The sequence below is a fragment of the Hippocampus comes genome, unplaced genomic scaffold (genome assembly GCF_001891065.2).
Source record: "Hippocampus comes isolate QL1 unplaced genomic scaffold, H_comes_QL1_v1.1 scaffold181, whole genome shotgun sequence".
NCBI lineage: Eukaryota > Metazoa > Chordata > Actinopteri > Syngnathiformes > Syngnathidae > Hippocampus > Hippocampus comes.
The window spans coordinates 336,578-351,221 of NW_017805136.1; the positions used below are offsets into that span (position 1 = coordinate 336,578).

Consider the following 14,644-nt stretch of genomic DNA (forward strand, 5'->3'; position numbering starts at 1 on the left):
AGTACACTGTTTACTTTGGAAAGCTCCATTCACTTCCAGTTTGGTTTGTGTGTGAGTGTGTGTTTGAGAGACGAATCTCTCAGGATCTCGAGAAAACTATATTGGTGCGTTGATAAGATTAAGCAGCGCGCGTGTGTGTCATACGTGCGTGTGAGAAATGCAGACAGTCGTCTCCCTCCCGGAGACACGGATGACATTTTTAAAGCTGAAATCAATCAATCAATGCGGATCAAAGGGTGGAGGACTTTTACAATGCTTGAGCAACAGTACGATCACTATTACACCCTCGTCAGCTTTCATTCTATTCAAGTTGCTTTCCTATTTACTGTTTCCCAATGTGATAATTTTTTCAAAAAAATTTTTGAACTGTTAAAAATGTAGAACTCCCCCTTTTGGTTCTCCAGAGTGGTTTGATCCAATAAGTTAAATCAAGCACAGGTGAGTAACCAGCTGTAGGTCAGTCATTGTCCTGCCCCTTATGACATATTTTTTTTGTTGTTGTTGTCATCTTCAATCAGAACATTGCACCTGATTTATGTTAAAGATGGGAGAGAGTTTGCAAAGTGAGAAAAGTTACATCTGCTCGTTTTTTGACTGTAAGGCCAAGTTCACAAAGTTGTGGAAGCTTGAGGCCCACCTGTGCAAGCACACAGGATTGGTAAGTGACACCCCCGCCCCCACAAAAAAATGTTTTGATGTGATAGTTTTTTTTGTTTTTGGGGTGGGGTGGTATTTTCTCCTAGAAACCATTCTCCTGCGCAAGCTGCGACAAGACTTTTTGCAGCCGCTATGCGCTTGCCAGGCACGAGCTCAACCACAGTGGCGAGAAGCGCCACAAGTAAGACCCTCCTCTTCTCTTTTATTGAAATAAAGACCTGAGATGTTTTGTACTTTTGAATTTTTTTTTAAAACTCTTCGAGTGCACAATTGCATGAGGATGTATTTTTTTTTTAGGGGGAGGGACATCATATTTGGTGATGTCAAACGTTGGTTGAAAGTTTTAATTTCTTAGCTCTAAAAATGTTTCAAATGGCACGAGCGTGGCATATTTTTATTTTTTCCACTTTAGTGTGTTTGAATTTATGCTCAACACGCCACCTCAAGTACACTGTTTACTTTGGAAAGCTCCATTCACTTCCAGTTTGGTTTGTGTGTGAGTGTGTGTTTGAGAGACGAATCTCTCAGGATCTCGAGAAAACTATATTGGTGCGTTGATAAGATTAAGCAGCGCGCGTGTGTGTCATACGTGCGTGTGAGAAATGCAGACAGTCGTCTCCCTCCCGGAGACACGGATGACATTTTTAAAGCTGAAATCAATCAATCAATGCGGATCAAAGGGTGGAGGACTTTTACAATGCTTGAGCAACAGTGCGATCACTATTACACCCTCGTCAGCTTTCATCCTATTCAAGTTGCTTTACTATTTACCGTTTCCCAATGTGATCATTTCTTTCAAAAATGTTTTTGAACTGTTAAAAATGTAGGACTCCCCCTTTTGGTTCTCCAGAATGGTTTGATCCAATAAGTTAAATCAAGCACAGGTGAGTAACCAGCTGTAGGTCAGTCATTGTCCTGCCCCTTATGACATAATTTTTTTGATGTTGTCATCTTCAATCAGAACATTGCACCTGATTTATGTTAAAGATGGGAGAGAGTTTGCAAAGTGAGAAAAGTTACATCTGCTCGTTTTTTGACTGTAAGGCCAAGTTCACAAAGTTGTGGAAGCTTGAGGCCCACCTGTGCAAGCACACAGGATTGGTAAGTGACACCCCCGCCCCCACAAAAAAATGTTTTGATGTGATAGTTTTTTTTGTTTTTGGGGTGGGGTGGTATTTTCTCCTAGAAACCATTCTCCTGCGCAAGCTGCGACAAGACTTTTTGCAGCCGCTATGCGCTTGCCAGGCACGAGCTCAACCACAGTGGCGAGAAGCGCCACAAGTAAGACCCTCCTCTTCTCTTTTATTGAAATAAAGACCTGAGATGTTTTGTACTTTTTATTTTTGTCTTTTGGTACAAAGGTGCACGACAGACGGCTGCTCTGAAGCGTTTTTGCGAAACGCCGGCTTGAAAAATCATATCGCTCGAGTGCACCAGCACAAGGAGGGACGGTATCAAGTAAGATTTTTAACCTCTTAACCCATTTTTTAAATGGGCGAAGCCCTCTGAAAGAGATGAGAGGGAGAAAAAAAAAACTGTTGTAGTACCAAGACTGACCTGTGGCGGTAGCATGAAGCCACACGTCAGTCAGACTACTGCATACTGGAATGAAGAAGAGTAGCTAAAATGGAGGGAGCTAGGCTAACTGTTGCCTCATCCGGTGACTAATTTATTAATTGGGCTGATATTCAGAGGTTCGAATCACTGAGATTGGCTCGGCCCAACTAGTTGTTATCCACGCAAGAATTTGTAAGCATAAATGTTGAACGGGTTTAATATTTACGACGGACAGAGCAATTTGCGAGCCGAATGGGGAAATTGTTCTCAATATTGAGGTTCGGCCCGATTATTGGTATTGGTGTACCATAATTTTCATATCGAACAGGTTTGAAATTTAATTGTCTGCCAAGACACTTTTTCTGAGTTAATTGGTGGCGAGGGGGGAGGTGGGGGTGAGGTTACACTTTTCACATCCCACATCAATAATCACTCAGCATAACCTTTGAGACATCCACTAATTGGGGCTTTTGGTGTCTATACAGGTGTGTGTGTGTGTGTGTACCTGGCTTTGACACCAGTTACTTTTAACTTTTTTCTTTCTCCAGTGTACACATCAGGGCTGCCAAAGTAGCTTCAACAAGAAGTACCAGTTGAAGACCCACACGGGGGAACACCAAGGCCATCTGCCTTTTTGGTAGGGAGCTACCGATCGGATGCTCGCATACCTGTCATTGTTTTTAAACGAGCGGTTTCTCGTTCTATAGTTGTCATGTTGATGACTGTGCGCGGGAGTTCCCCTCGCTTGGCAAGCTGAAGCACCATGAGAACATGCATAAAGGTCAGTTGATAAAACATCTGTGATGGCGTTCCCAAACATTTGCTTTCAATTGCTGCATCCAGAAAATTTGAGGATTTGACATTCTTTGAATTTGTTGAACAAGCTGGAACTGGAGTTGTTAACATTTAAACCTGTCTTGTAGCAAATATGAATTGACATCCAGCACTCTGTGATGAAGATTTCAATATTTGTAATCCCGGTGTCCTCCCACTGCTTGTTGGAGACTTCAATCGTGCTCCTCACCGACATACCGTGCAACAAGAGGGGTTCAAACTCTGTCGCGTTATGTTGAATGCTAATGTAAAGGGCGTTTGTGCTTATTTTAATTGCAAAAGAATGCATGTGTATGGCTGACGTTTTCAGGTTACCCCTGTGAGGACGAGCTATGCACATTCCTGGGAAAGACGTGGTCAGAGTACCAGAAGCACCGCAAAGAGCACAGAGGTAAGATGGCCGTTTGGTTAGTTTGCTGTCAGCAGGCCTCTTTGATTATCCATTAGCCCACCTCTTATTTCTTTCTTTCACAGTTAAGGTGCCATGCTCGATGTGTACGAAGCAGTTCAACAACACGTGGTTTCTGCGCCAGCACGAGCTGCTCCACCACAGCGGGGGAAAGCCGAACTTCTCGTGCCCGAAACAAGGCTGCTCAAAGACGTTTAGCCGCCGTTTCAATCTGGACAGCCACGTCCTGGGCGACCACGAGGGAACGAAGCCCTTCAGCTGCGCGCAGCCTGGATGTAACAAAAACTTTGTCATGAAGGTAAAACCAAATCACTGCAAAGTATGATCAGGTCCTGACGCTGAATCCGATCTTTTAAATAGTTGAGTCGATAAAGGACAAATGTTCAGATGGCGATAGTTGTGAAATTTGGTGCATATACGCTTCCAATTCCATTATCAAAATACAGCCATCCAGGCAAATTTCCGAGGAGGATATCCAAAAATTTATTATCGGTACTTCAGGTGACACATTGAAATGCATTTTCAAGCCACAAATGAAGGTGCTAATATCGAGTATGAAACCGTTTATCGTGAATATTTCATGAGATGTAGTATAAATTGAGCAAAATTGATTTATAAGCCATAATTAAATATCAGTTTTTAAAAAAAATGTAAATATGGCTATTGCAGCTATTTTGGTACCAAGCATATGTCGGTAGCCATTACTGTTGACATAGGGTATGTACATCCCCTGCTAAAAAATTTACTCAAACAGTTTTTAGAAGGTTCTCGTGGTTTTTCGGCGCATCCCAAATTTTGGCCAGGAAGTTGAAAATTGCTCCCTTTTTGTGAGTACTAGACTTGCTGACATTTTTTTCACTTGATTTTTCTAATGTAAAATGTGGCTCACTGAAGTCTGGGAAACACTCCCCAAAAATTCTGGGAACTAAGATTTGTATTAGTGTGACCTTTTTTGGGGGGGCCGCTGCTGTTTGTTAGGAAAGTCTCTGGCGTCATGGAGTGGTGCATGATCCAGTCAAGAAAAAGCTGAAGGTAAGACTGGCTTGGCGTTGATGTTTTCAGATTCACGGTGAGTTTCTATTTATTTTTTTTGTGTGTATGTGAAGCAGGGTGAAACATGTTAAGTTTTTCTTCTCTCCCAGAAATTGCTTCCCAGGAAGAAGCAGCCATGGAGTGTTGTGCAGGCCAAGCTGCAGGCCACTGAGACCAACAAACTTGCTGCCAAGCTACACAAAACTCATTTAGAGGACCCGAAATCTTGAGGCGATTATAATTTGATTGCTTGGGGGAAAAAAAAAAAAAGTTTGCTAGTGAACTTCTGTTTGGACATTTTTGTTTTGTTTGCAAAAAAAAAATAAAGCCTCGCTCTTGCTCCAAATGCTAAAATGACACATTCGCTCATCTTTGTTTTCTTTTCAGGAAATGTTTATTAAAACAAACAGGATACACACATTCACATATATAAAATTACAGGTGGTTGTCATGGTGATGGGGGCCTGAGCGCATAATGAGCCCCAGGCTGTGGCAGCTTTCTCAAATGAGGGCTTCGAGGGGCGGGGTTGTTATTCATCCGGATCCAGCACTGGTGTTGAATGTGAAAGGTTTCAACTTTTAGAACTGTCCATCCACCTGAATGGAGCACTGGAATTTACAATTGCTATGGGGTGGGGAAAAGACAGGACATACTGCCTGCAATTTGTGTATGTGGGTGTCCCTCAGCCCGACCCGCTAAAGTGAAGCTGACATGAGCAGAGCAGTGTGTTGGGGGGTCCAGTCTATGGAGTGGCATTGCACGATCTCATCTCTTTTTGGTCCTCTATTAGAATCCCGGCGCAATATACAGTTAAGCATGTACCAGTTAGTTCCACAAGGCCCCGGGCTATACGAGGCTGCCAGGCCAGGAGATGACTGTCAGCGCCACCCGGCTGCGCTGCTCCTTCAACATGGGGACCAGCGCAGAGTGGCTCATTCCCGCCGTGGACAGGCCGTTGACCGCCACGATCATGTCGCCGCACCTGATGAGGTCAGTATTGATTAAATCATGTAGGTAATTTCGAGTGTTCAATCAGCCTGCCATGCATGTTTTTGGAATGTGGGAGGAAACCGGAGTACCCGGAGAAAAGCCACGCAGGCCCGGGGAGAACATGGAAACTCCACACAGGGAGGCCGGAGCTTGGATTGAACCCGGTACCTCTGCACTGTAAGGTCGACGCGCTAACCACTGGGCCGCCTAGGTGAGGTTTTGATGTTTTCATTTTAAAATTAATGATTTTAATAGAATGGTAGTTTGATCCAAATTGGATTTATACGTCAATTATGAATAAACCGCTTCAATGCAATCTACATGTGAAATCGTTTTTAGCCCCCCGGGTTGTTTTTTTTAAACTACATATAGATTTTTAGATTTTTTTTTAAAAAATGATAAATATATTTAACTGGTCATTTTTTTGTTGAAAAAAAAAGGCAAAACTAATGCCACAAGTAATACAGGGCTTTTGAAGAATGTAAACGCTCTGTGGGTGGGATTAAAGTGCAGTTTGTCTTCCATCCTTTTGAGTTAATTGTTGAGTGGCATCCAACTTACTTGAGGCGGCCATCGTAGTAGGCGGGGGTGCCGAGGACGATGGTCTTGATGAAGAAGGCCTGGTTGCCGTGGGTCTCCTCGTAGCCCCCCACGATGCTGAAGCCCCAGCTGCCAGGGTGGCTCCTCCGCAGGACGATCTCGTGGCTGCTGTGCAAGTAACTGCCAGCAAAAATGAGCAGAAAAGACATAACACAAATAAGATGCTACTGTACCCCCTTCTTTCAGTCAGCGTTTCATCAACTCACCTGGGCAGCCCCAGCCACATGACCCAGGAAGGCGACCAGTTGGCATCAAAGTCGCTGTCGTGGGCGTGATTAAGCAGCTGGTCCCGCTGGCGCTCCTCCACCATGCTCACTTCCAGCACACGTAGCTGCACCGAGGCCGATGCGGCGCTGGCTTTCAAGGTGCCCACCGCCTCGGTGTGGCTCAGGTACGTCAAGTCTTGCCCGTTGATGCTCAGGAGAACATCGCCTGACACGGGGCGGGGGGAGCACAGATGTACAATACATCTTTATTTATGTTGCAATTTATACAGCAGCTGTAACAAAGCGCTTTCCGGAACAGTTAAAATGACAAAATACAAAAATATAACAACACATAAGACACGGACAGTCATGCAATCGTAACCATAATCCAGCCTGATGTCAGATGGTACTCTCCAAAAATTGGGGAGAACAAATACTTGATTTGGGGATTGTAGTGATATCAAATCGATTTTCCCCATTGAAACGAATTGAAATGCCATTAATCGGTTCCATTCGTCTGTGGAGGAAGCAGCGTGAAATGCGGAAGTGTTTGATTTGCAACCCAATTTTTGCTGAAGATATTAGAAAGTGAGAATTGAATTCTCTTTTGTAATGTACAACTTTGTACGTGACTATTGATGTATAGAATTACATGATAGATTTGTTCATTTTTTTTTATTATTTGTTTCATGTTAACAAATCGAGGATTCGGTACTCTTTTGGTGTTTCAGTCAGAGGTGCTCTCACCTCGTTTGATTCGCCCGTCTCTCGACAAACATCCGTGCGGTTGGACGCTGGTCACGAAGATGGGTAGCTCGCCGCTCTTGCTGCCCCGACCACCCGCCACCGTCATGCCCAGAGACTCGTGGGGCTCCTTCTTCACAGTGATGTGTTTCTCTTTGCAGGTGACACACTGGGACAGGTCCTGGTGCACCGTAAAAGATTTGTGAGTTGCTTACAGCCCCCCCGCCCCCACCCTAAAAAAAGGTGAGATATGGAAAACATGTGGGCAGTGTTTACCCGATGCGTGCTGGTGCGGGAGAGGTGCAAGGGCAGCGGACTGAGGCTGGTGCTGTGGTTAGGCAGGAAGTGATCAAGGCAGTAGAGATCTCTGGTGGAGCTGGATTTGGGCGGCGGCGGCGGAGTCGGTTTGCTGGCTCGGCCGATGAGCAGGTGCACGCGCTCGCCGCTAGCCTATCGAATAACAAATTCAATTCGTCAGTTCCAAGTTAACTCATTCAGTACCAGCCAATTCTGGACCAAGTCTGAAAAGACGTTTAAAAACGTCTTTGGGAGTGAATGAGTTAAGCCGTCCACTGTAGTAACCGCTGTCCCTCAAAGGGTTGAATTAAAATAATGAAATTTGATTGCTTTTTAAAATCATTTTGAATACATTCACGCAACTTTTCACCCTTTTTCACATTTTAAGACCTGACCACCCATACCTTGTCGAACCAAGGTGGCCGGGTACGGCCACCCGGATGAGTATCTAAGATTAATATTGATGGGGGCCCAAAATTTTGTGCGTCCAAACTTGAGTGTCGCCAAACGCATCCCTCACCTGGATGATCTGTGCAGCCTGCTCGGGGGTCCCGTGGCGCAGGTCCTGCTCGTTGACAGCCAAAACACGGTCATTGCCTCGCAGCCGGCCGTCTTTAGCCGCCAACCCCCCATCCAGCAGGTCCAGCACAAAGACCCCGGACTCGTCAGTCCGTCGCACCAGTTTGATGCCCAGCTGCTCGGCCGAGTCGCGCTTGTGCAAGGTGATCCTCAGCGACACGGGGCTAGGCGGGTTACCCTCGGGGGTGGAGCAGGGGGCTTTGGGGACAGCCGGCGCGGAGGGCGGCGCCCGCGACGCGCAGCGCCGCTCTCGGAGGACGGTCAGCTGCAGGGTGGTGCACGGCCGCGCTAGCGTCGAGCGGGCGAAGCTGTGCGGCACGTTGCTGATGTCCACGTTATTCACCTTGGACGAGAACCGATCGCAAGTTGCGCAAGCCACAAAATAGTAATTATGAAATCACACCCGGTGTTTAGTTTTAAGTGAGGTGAGCTGAATTTTTTTTAATATAACGTGAAATTTCATTGCGTTAAGAAAAACCGCAAAGATAACCTTGAATTGATGGAAAATTAAATTGAAGTGACTTGAATCAGATAAAAGCAATAATCATTTGAATGAATGAAATAGCGATGATAAAATATCTGGTTAAAAAGTTACATTGAGTTGATGAAATCAAACCATAGCCAGCCAATTCAACAGAATTAAATGAAATAACTGATCAATTGAATTTGCTCCATTTAACTGATTATATTTTAACGGCAACAAATTGAAATGGGCGGTAAACTAGGTTGCGTTAAATAACAGCAAATTAAACGGATGCGAACGAAATACAATAAGAATCCATTCGCATTGAATACAGCGACCGAAATTAAAAAGGAGTTGACTTCAATAATAGCAACAATAAAATACACGGGCCGCAAATTAAACTGAATTGAATTCACAGTTAGGAAACAGAATGTCTGGTATGATCAAAATATGGACTGGATTTCGTCTCACCTGCAGTATCTGGTCCCCCGCCAGCAGCCTCCCGTCCCGCGCAATGACGCCGTCTCGGTACACTTCCTGGATCACGATGTTGATGAGTGGCGTCTCGTTCCCGCCCACGATGCTGATGCCCAGCTCCACGTACGGATTCGCTCGGTGCACCTCCACTGCTGTTATCTCGCCTTCCGGAAGCGACGGCAGCTTGACGCATCCTGTTGGGGGGGGGGATATAAAAAAATGTATTTTATATTTTTCTGACTGATAAGTTTGACATTTGAGATGCCTCTGACGCTTTGAAAGCTTATTGCTCGTGTTGTGAAGTGTGACTCCCCCAAAAAAATGTCACTTCACTAGAACAGCTGAACTTTATTGGGGGGGTTTAATCACGAGGGGGCTTGAAGCGAATCAAACTGAAGCGGATTTGTACCTTCTTCTGCAGAAAGAGGCGGAGACTCGGGGCAGTCCCAGCCAGAAGATGTTGAGCTGACTGAGCGGAGGAGGTGGATGCAAGGGTTACTGAGGGGTCGCTTCACCCTGGGGATGTTACACTCCATCCCCAACACACCTGAAGGACCATTCCCGCAATTAAAAACCAACAGAAGCACTTAAGATGCCTTTTTTAGGAGGGGCGGGGGGGTGACTCACTGTCTTCCTCAGTGCTCTCCTCGAAGGCAGGGGTATCCAAGCCCGCTTCGTTGGTCCTCATCGGCGGGTTGTCACAGGCGAGTGGCGGCGAGGGAGTGGCATCGCCCAGGTCGGTCTGCGGCGAGCGGGGGGACCGCGGAGGACTTTTGACCATCGCTCGTTCGTCGCCGCCGCCGCTCTCCTTGCGCGGAATGTCCACGTTGGTCTGCTGACATCGCGTCCCGGGACACCTTGGGCCAGGTAACGCTTTGTTAATCACATATGGAAAATCGGCTTTTATACAAGTAGTTGCATCTCTTGAGGGAAGTGAAACGACTAAAGTAAATATTTAATGGCGCATCAAGCGGAGAGGAGCCTGTGTGTGACTTTCCACTTTTTAATCACCTCATTTCGAGTCGTCCACTTACACAACGGGGGCAACACTTGACTCCTGTTGCTATCTTGGGCCTCTTAAGTCGCAAAGGGAAAGCCACGGCAAACCCACGTGCGGTCAGAGGTCTGATCTTTATTTAAAACAATGCTACGCTAATCCCGACAAACGAGGCCTTGATTGATCTTTCTGGGTTAGAGTCAGGGCCAAGAGTCTTCCGACAAAATAACCAAAGACATTTTTTGTGGTTCTTCTAATGGAGAACTGATATGTGTGGGCAAGTGACAAATGTAAGACGTCGGCCTCCTCAAAAAAATAAATAAACAAATAAATAAATAAAAAGGAGCTGAGTCAGAAAAGCCTTTCACTGGTAGTTAGCATGAGCCGGTAAATGGAAATCCCCTTAAGATGCTCGGTGGGGGAGGACGGCAAGCGGATAAGCTGTCAATGAGCGACGCGTCAAAACACAGATGGATGCTGAGGGGGAAAATCAACAAACCAATCTCTGGGCTCCCAAAAAAAAAAAAAAAAAGCCCCACGAACATTCGTGACACTGCACATTTCCACAGGTCCTCCTTTTAACCCTTTCATGTAACCTGATGACATGACAAACTGTCCACTGTCACTTCACTAGAACAGCTGAACTTTAAAAGTGGCAAACGTTCCTTGATATACCAGCATGTGAACAAACCAGTTTGCTTTCTCTGTTCACGTGACTTTGGAGGCCAAAGCATGACTCACAAAAATTACAAATATCATTTGAGGGTCCTGCTGCTCCCTTCATATGACACTTTTTTTTTGAGTACACCTGTGGAGGATCCTGCAGATCAGAGAGATTCTTGGGTCTCCAGAGGCAGCTTGAAATACATGCTCGCTACTCAGCCCGTCAATTTCGAACAGCTGTCCTGATGCGGTTTCCCGCCAGAAGCCTTCCTGAATTCACCTAACTTGCATCAAACTCCTGAATTAGGCTCAGATGGGGAAACTAAGTGTCAAACTCAATCGACATTTACATCTCAAGTAGACATTGGCTATCGACTCACCACAAACCGGGGTTGCCCTTGGCCGTCTCGCAGAAGAAGTGATTGAAAAGATCTCGGGTATTGAAGTTGCTCAGCATGGTCGCCAGAAGAAAAGTGAGAACCCTGAACAGCTTCTGGCCGGCCAACCCATGACCGTATGACTTGGGAGCGGCTAATCCTTCGTCACATGACCGGCAGCCCAGTAAATCTCCCCCCCCGACACCCCCGCTTAACCTTCCACTCTCTCAAGGGATCGCCGCACCTGGTCCAAACGGGCCAGGAGCCAAAGAATGAATGAATGGTTAGCGTGAAAGTGGGTGCTGAGAACCACAACATGAAGCGCCTGACTGAAGCCTTACTGATTATACACAGTCTGTTACACTCACATTTAGTTCAACCACATCTAGTGTGCAACAAGTTGATTTGCCCAACCTCGCCCCCTGACATCCGGATTTTAAGATAAGAAATTCTTTATTAGTCTCACAATGGAGAAATTCCCAATTCACAGGAGCAAAGTTATGAAAAGAAGTAGAAGAACAAAATATAGGAGCTGCTGGAAAGGCAGCCACTCTCGCGGCTTTTTGAAGTCAAAATTGAAAAAAATTTTGGCCTGTCTTACTGCCGCTTCTCCTCTACCCGCACCGCCCGTCAACCGGTGGTGATGACTGAAACCAGAACCAGATTGCTTCTTTTGCTGCCCAAAATGTTTTTTTTTCCCTCGAGTTTTTGTTTTTTTTTCTTATCCAGGTGGCGGATCGAGACCAGTGGACGTCATTGAATTGTCTCAACCGCGGGCTTGTGTAGCCCTTTGACACTCGTGTGATTGCAATCAAAATAAATAACACTTGATTTATGTTACAGTCCACTTGCATTGGTGCCACAATAGTTGAACGGGAGAATTTTCTAAATCCCCTTTTTTTTAAAGAAAATTATGGTTTAACTCCATATTGAGGGTGGGCAGACCACTTCCGAACGATATGTCACAGAAAGATCCATTTCCTGGTCTATGGCTGTCATCACATACTTCCAGACAACTTTCATTAAATTCCAAATTGTGGGCAGCCAGACTTCAGGGAATTTCAGCTTTTTGGGGGAGCCAGTCCGACTTCCTAACACTGTCGCATTGGCATCCTTCATTTCTTGTTTTGTGGGTCTCATAACAGGAGATTTTGGTCGGTTGTTGTGGTTTGTAGCACTTCTTGGTACAACCATATGGCATACATGGTGGCATTTTCACCATAGAGACAGAAAGTCATGGGAAAACACCACCTAGAAATCAATGTATTAAATTTCGGTGGGTTTAGCGAGAGGCAACACAAGATGGCTGCCATTGGCTTCACTTTGACGAGTAAGCGCCATTGTAAGTCCAATCATAGTTTTTCTATATTTCTGGTGGCATCGCCAAAAGCCGAAGCAAAAGCATCACCGAAATGCTAGTTGAAATGTCACGTCACACTTTTCCACTTTGGTATCCACAAAAAAAAAAAAATCACCCAAAACACTCCAGAAAGTGAAGGGTTTTTCATGCCCACCTGTGTTTGAGGTGTGCCTCCAAGTCACATCTGGGCATGCTGAGTGAGCACAGCGGCGTCAGCGGACACGTGACCGACAGCTTGTCCAGCAGCTTGTGCACCAGGATGCTGGACCTGCGGCACGCCGGCAGCTGCAGCCGTGTGCGGTCCAGCGGGCAGAAGTCCCTCTCCTGCAGGAAGCTGCGCAGGCATCGGGCGCAGAAGGTATGGCCGCACGGCGTGTCCAGCGGCTGCACCAGCGGCTGCAGGCAGATGTGGCACACCAGGTCGTCGTCCACCTCCAGCCGGTAGTTGTACAAGTGGTTCTCCCTGCTGCGGTGCACCTGGCCGCACTCCGAGCACGGGGCCTCCAGGGTGGGCTCGGGAGGCCCGGAGAGATCCACCTCGCATCCCGGGCTGCCCATCCCGGCCCACGCAAAAGGCGGCTTTCGGGCACGGCGGCGAGGGAAGCTCCTAGCCCATAAGCGTCACGGGACGAACGGGTTGCGGCGAGGACGGACGCCCCCCGGCGGATGATGGCGCATCCCAACCCTGCAGGTCAGAGGGTAAGACAGCTGTTTGGGGGGAAAAAACAACAAGTGTCTGATTATGTTGCTGGGCATTTATTCATGTGGCAAATACTTTGTGCACGTGAGCCCAGTGTGTTGCACGCTACAAAAGCCCCTTGTGTGTGTGTGTGTGTGTGTGTGTATATATGTGTGTGTGTGTGTGTATATATGTGTGTGTGTGTGTGTATATATGTGTGTGTGTGTGTGTATATATGTGTGTGTGTGTGTGTATATATGTGTGTGTGTGTGTGTATATATGTGTGTGTGTGTGTGTATATATGTGTGTGTGTGTGTGTATATATGTGTGTGTGTGTGTGTATATATGTGTGTGTGTGTGTGTATATATGTGTGTGTGTGTGTGTATATATGTGTGTGTGTGTGTGTATATATGTGTGTGTGTGTGTGTATATATGTGTGTGTGTGTGTGTATATATGTGTGTGTGTGTGTGTATATATGTGTGTGTGTGTGTGTATATATGTGTGTGTGTGTGTGTATATATGTGTGTGTGTGTGTGTATATATGTGTGTGTGTGTGTGTATATATGTGTGTGTGTGTGTGTATATATGTGTGTGTGTGTGTGTATATATGTGTGTGTGTGTGTGTATATATGTGTGTGTGTGTGTGTATATATGTGTGTGTGTGTGTGTATATATGTGTGTGTGTGTGTGTATATATGTGTGTGTGTGTGTGTATATATGTGTGTGTGTGTGTGTATATATGTGTGTGTGTGTGTGTGTGTGTGTGTGTGGCACCCAGATTACGTATCGCTGCTCCTGTCCACTAATCTGACAGTATAATCTCTCTTTTTGCTCTTGCCCCACTGCAATCTTCCAATTCCACCAGGAGGGAATTATCCGGGATTGAGGCGGAGGGAAAAGAGGGAATCAGGGGAGCGATCGAAAGAGAAAAGCGGGCGTGTTTTTAAGAGGCTAAAAAAAACAAAAAACAAAGGAGATTTAGTAGTACATTTTTTTAGGTACTAGTACATTACTTTATGTATTTTTCTGTTGACTTTTGACTTCTACTCCCCGCAATCTAAAAGAGACATATGTAACGACTCATCAAGATTGTTTTTCTGCAGTTGACTTTCGGTTGTCGCCTTGACACATGAGTGACGACAACCGCATACTTGGTCAGCTAGCTCAATGCTAATGCTAACACAGAATGAGGAAAAACTCTTGAAGCAACTGATAAATGAACACTAATAGTGCAGAAACACTTTAGACATTTAATAACAGTACTCAGTCATATATTCTTTATCTTCCGCGACGAGCTGAGCTGTCTATGCCGTTTAGTACATGTACAGTATATTTGTCTGACTGTCTGTTTTCGGTGGCCAAGGCCTGCAGCTTTAAACGTGCGGAACAGTAAAGTTCGACTCATCAATTCAACCTCCAGTAGTACTTTCTATGCTTTTGTAGGCTTTGGTTACCATGACGACTGGGGGTGGAGCCTGACCTTTACGACCCCGCAGTCTTCATCTCAATTTTAAACAGGTTCCACCAGCCGATCCCCTTTCGGTTCCGGCAGAGGGCCTCCTTCGACACGCACCTGCTTCTCACTATCATCTACTGTCGCCATAGCGACCAGGATGGATACCAGGCCGCCTATCCTGCTCTGTTGCGCAGCGCTTTGACATTCACAGAATGCCGAAGGAAGCATGACACATGATGAGTCCTACCACCACGCTTCTTACAT

At 45.9% G+C, this 14,644-nt stretch overlaps 2 protein-coding genes across 5 annotated transcripts in view; one reads left to right on the forward strand and one right to left on the reverse strand.

Moving 5' to 3' along the window:
- The first annotated feature begins 443 nt into the window (after positions 1–443).
- Positions 444–4,746, forward strand: gtf3ab (general transcription factor IIIA, b). 2 transcript variants are annotated; one of them, XM_019866860.1, is made up of 9 exons: positions 444–658; positions 744–838; positions 2,019–2,115; positions 2,763–2,851; positions 2,922–2,995; positions 3,359–3,439; positions 3,523–3,755; positions 4,436–4,489; positions 4,600–4,746. In XM_019866860.1, exons 1-9 carry the CDS (start codon positions 536–538, stop codon positions 4,717–4,719), a joined length of 966 nt encoding a protein of 321 aa, XP_019722419.1. In that variant the 5' UTR covers positions 444–535; the 3' UTR covers positions 4,720–4,746. The 2 variants fall into 2 exon arrangements, with proteins under 2 accessions (XP_019722419.1, XP_019722418.1); XM_019866859.1 differs by lacking the exons at positions 444–658; positions 744–838 and adding exons at positions 1,558–1,758; positions 1,844–1,938.
- A 143-nt stretch (positions 4,747–4,889) lies between these two features.
- Positions 4,890–14,644, reverse strand: part of lnx2a (ligand of numb-protein X 2a) — a 10,784-nt gene continuing 1,029 nt past the window's right edge. For 2 of the 3 annotated variants that reach the window (XM_019866848.1, XM_019866846.1), the window contains 10 exons: positions 12,398–12,928; positions 9,474–9,703; positions 9,256–9,393; positions 8,841–9,040; positions 7,848–8,249; positions 7,307–7,480; positions 7,034–7,211; positions 6,287–6,512; positions 6,042–6,200; positions 4,890–5,472 (listed from right to left, as the gene is read on the reverse strand). In XM_019866848.1, the coding sequence (XP_019722407.1) occupies positions 5,337–5,472; positions 6,042–6,200; positions 6,287–6,512; positions 7,034–7,211; positions 7,307–7,480; positions 7,848–8,249; positions 8,841–9,040; positions 9,256–9,393; positions 9,474–9,703; positions 12,398–12,801 (2,247 nt within the window). In that variant the 5' untranslated portion in view covers positions 12,802–12,928 and the 3' untranslated portion in view covers positions 4,890–5,336. Of the gene's footprint in view, positions 5,473–6,041; positions 6,201–6,286; positions 6,513–7,033; positions 7,212–7,306; positions 7,481–7,847; positions 8,250–8,840; positions 9,041–9,255; positions 9,394–9,473; positions 9,704–12,397; positions 12,952–14,644 lie in introns of all 3 variants that reach the window. The other variant, XM_019866847.1, reaches the window with a different exon arrangement.

What these genes read in the sequence shown, in the direction of transcription:
- gtf3ab (XM_019866860.1), top strand. Translation starts at nt 536, where the DNA reads ATGTTAAAGATGGGAGAGAGTTTGCAAAGTGAGAAAAGTTACATCTGC. An exon ending in TGTGCAAGCACACAGGATTG is followed by an intron (nt 659 to 743) that starts GTAAGTGACACC and finishes ATTTTCTCCTAG; the next exon opens with AAACCATTCTCCTGCGCAAG. An exon ending in ACAAAAACTTTGTCATGAAG is followed by an intron (nt 3,756 to 4,435) that starts GTAAAACCAAAT and finishes GCTGTTTGTTAG; the next exon opens with GAAAGTCTCTGGCGTCATGG.